At 43.7% G+C, this 2,428-nt stretch overlaps 1 protein-coding gene across 1 annotated transcript in view; it reads left to right on the top strand.

The window, feature by feature from the left end:
* The first annotated feature begins 28 nt into the window (after positions 1-28).
* abcd3a (ATP-binding cassette, sub-family D (ALD), member 3a) overlaps positions 29-2,428 on the top strand; it is an 11,783-nt gene continuing 9,383 nt past the window's right edge. The window contains exons 1-2 of the mRNA XM_056584752.1: positions 29-1,286; positions 1,525-1,594. Of these exons, the coding sequence (XP_056440727.1) occupies positions 1,159-1,286; positions 1,525-1,594 (198 nt within the window). The 5' untranslated portion in view covers positions 29-1,158. The remainder of the gene's footprint in view (positions 1,287-1,524; positions 1,595-2,428) is intronic.

Below are 2,428 nucleotides of genomic sequence, written 5' to 3'. Positions count from 1 at the left end.
AATCACTAGGCCGCCGTTGTTTTTCAGGGGCAGAAGGTGGAAAATACTGGTAATATTCCTTTCACAAAAAACAACCAATAGCACGGTAATGTTAAATCTTACTTGTGAAAAGTAATCCCCCGATTCCTATTGTGGATGGTCCGCTGATTTGAGCAGGAATACCCTGAACAACAGCCCGGCATTCTGTTTCTGCTGTAGACGCACCTGTTGCTGCTCCCGGTTCACCACTCCAAGATGGCGGCCGTATTTCTCGCGTCCCATCAGCCAATGCTGCGTCTATGCTATAAAATGTCTATGGGTAGAATGATCTATCCAGCACACATCTAGGCGGACACGCCCACCTGTGATGTCATAAGGGACTGATTTCCAAAACGGCTTGTAACGGCTAATCAGCCCATACCTGGTGGCATGTCATGGGACCTTTAAATATGCTCTGGGCTCAAAAGTGTGGTCCAGGGTTCTGGAAGAACTCAGTGCACCTGGGATGGAGAAATGCACAGTGCATGTAGGGGGTGTGGTCTCAATAGCCCTGTAGTAAGCAGTGTGCTAGCGTGATTGAGGAATAGCATAGATATTCAAGATAATGCTAATATATATTTTTTCCCAACTATATTTATGTCCCCTGTTAAGAGCCAACCTATCTGTTCATTCCCATAAATTCCCATTAATTCCCATGGAAAGTTTCCAACTTTGAAAATTCCCGGAATTTTGCCACCCTAGGAATGCCACTTTTCCCCCTACCAAGTCTGAATAAGAATAAACCAATATCAGTTCCTAACCTAGGGGCGTTAATCAATATTAATAACAATCACGATAAAATCTGCCGCGATGCCCTGAAGGATTTTTTTTAATAGATTTTGAATCTATAGTTTGGGATCGACCACTGACTCGGTGCAGTACCCTGAGTCAGTGCCATGTGTTCAAGCACTATACAGCAAGCCATCTTGGAGCTTGATGACGTACATACCAGTACAGAACGCCGCTCAGGGGATTCTGTATGCAAAAACGAGTGCCCCTGACCGCTCACAAAAGGTCACAAAAGAAGCTAAAACCACAAAGATGGCATCATTGTTGTTTTATTTGATCATTGTTTTTTATGATTAATATGATCAAATAAGACATCTTTATATTTTAATCCCAATAAAAAAAATTGAAAGAATGACCATTTACAAACTAAATGTGATTCCTCCCTGGCAGACGGGCTACATGGTCCTCATCGCGGTCATGTTGGTGACCAGAACCTACTGTGACGTGTGGATGATTCAGAATGGGACCATGATTGAGAGGTTAGTAGCACTGCTGCGGTGACAGCATGTGTTTTTTTTTGTTTGGGTCTAATATGATTTGATCCAAGGAGCAAGCCATTGACCTAAATATCGTTTTCAATAGTCTGAACCTGTGTAATTTGAAGCATCTCTTTTGTGTGTATGTCTGTCTTTGTGTGTGTGGGCGCGTGCGTTCAACGAGACTGTGAGGGCCAAACAGTATCTCTAGCTCTTGTTCTTGTGTTGTGATTCTCCACAGCGGTATCATTAACAGAGATAGCCGACTGTTCAAGCAGCACTATTATCCCTACATTGCCGTCATTCCTGTGGTAACGGCTCTTTACCCTGCTCTTTGGTAGAAGACGTGTTTGTGTGGGGGTGGGGGTGCATCAACATCAAACGCTTGTTTGTTTGCTGCTTTGTCTATACTCCCTTTAACAGCAACTCTGGGCTGTGTTGGCCCCAGGCAAGGGTATTGTACACAAGGTGGTGCAATGAGGGAATCCTACTCAATCTACATTTTCCACACACTCCAATATCCATTTGTTCGGTTGCTGTTTGAATGTACCGGTCATGCTGACAGAGGAAATTTGCCTAAAGGTAGACGCATTACACATTTGCAAAGTAAGTGACAAACAAAGTGAACTGTTACTATGCAAACAATGGGTGACTGGATGGTTGACAGTAACTGACGCAGCCAGAGCACTCTATAAAGAAACCTTAGACACAATAACATCCTATGGCATGACTTTCTTCAGCTCCAAATCCTGTTTGCACCCGATGAAATTAATTATTCAGCAAAGTACTGCCACAGATCAAGTGGGCTTGCTAATACTGCCACATCACACTAACAAGCCACCCCATTTCACATGAAGAGTTTCTGATATCCATATCTAGAGGACGTCCTGAAACACAATGAGATTCACATGTTGTATACATGGAGTGGGATTCCCTGATCCAGAACCTGTCAGGGCTTCTCTGGTGCTGTGTATGATCCTAGTTCAAGTTCAGGTCCAGGTCTACCGGGATTTACCTAAGCTACAGCAGCATTGATGATATGCTTGTGTAGCTCCATGGTTTTCAGACTTGCTTTACGTGTGTTGTGCTGATCCATTGTGCGTGTTGTGGTTCACAGTGCAATTATCGGTCGCTCAGCTAAAGAT

The sequence above is a fragment of the Gadus chalcogrammus genome, chromosome 23, assembly GCF_026213295.1.
Source record: "Gadus chalcogrammus isolate NIFS_2021 chromosome 23, NIFS_Gcha_1.0, whole genome shotgun sequence".
Taxonomy (NCBI): Eukaryota; Metazoa; Chordata; class Actinopteri; order Gadiformes; family Gadidae; genus Gadus; species Gadus chalcogrammus.
Note: the sequence above shows the minus strand (reverse complement) of the source record. Positions and strands in the feature narration are given on the sequence as shown.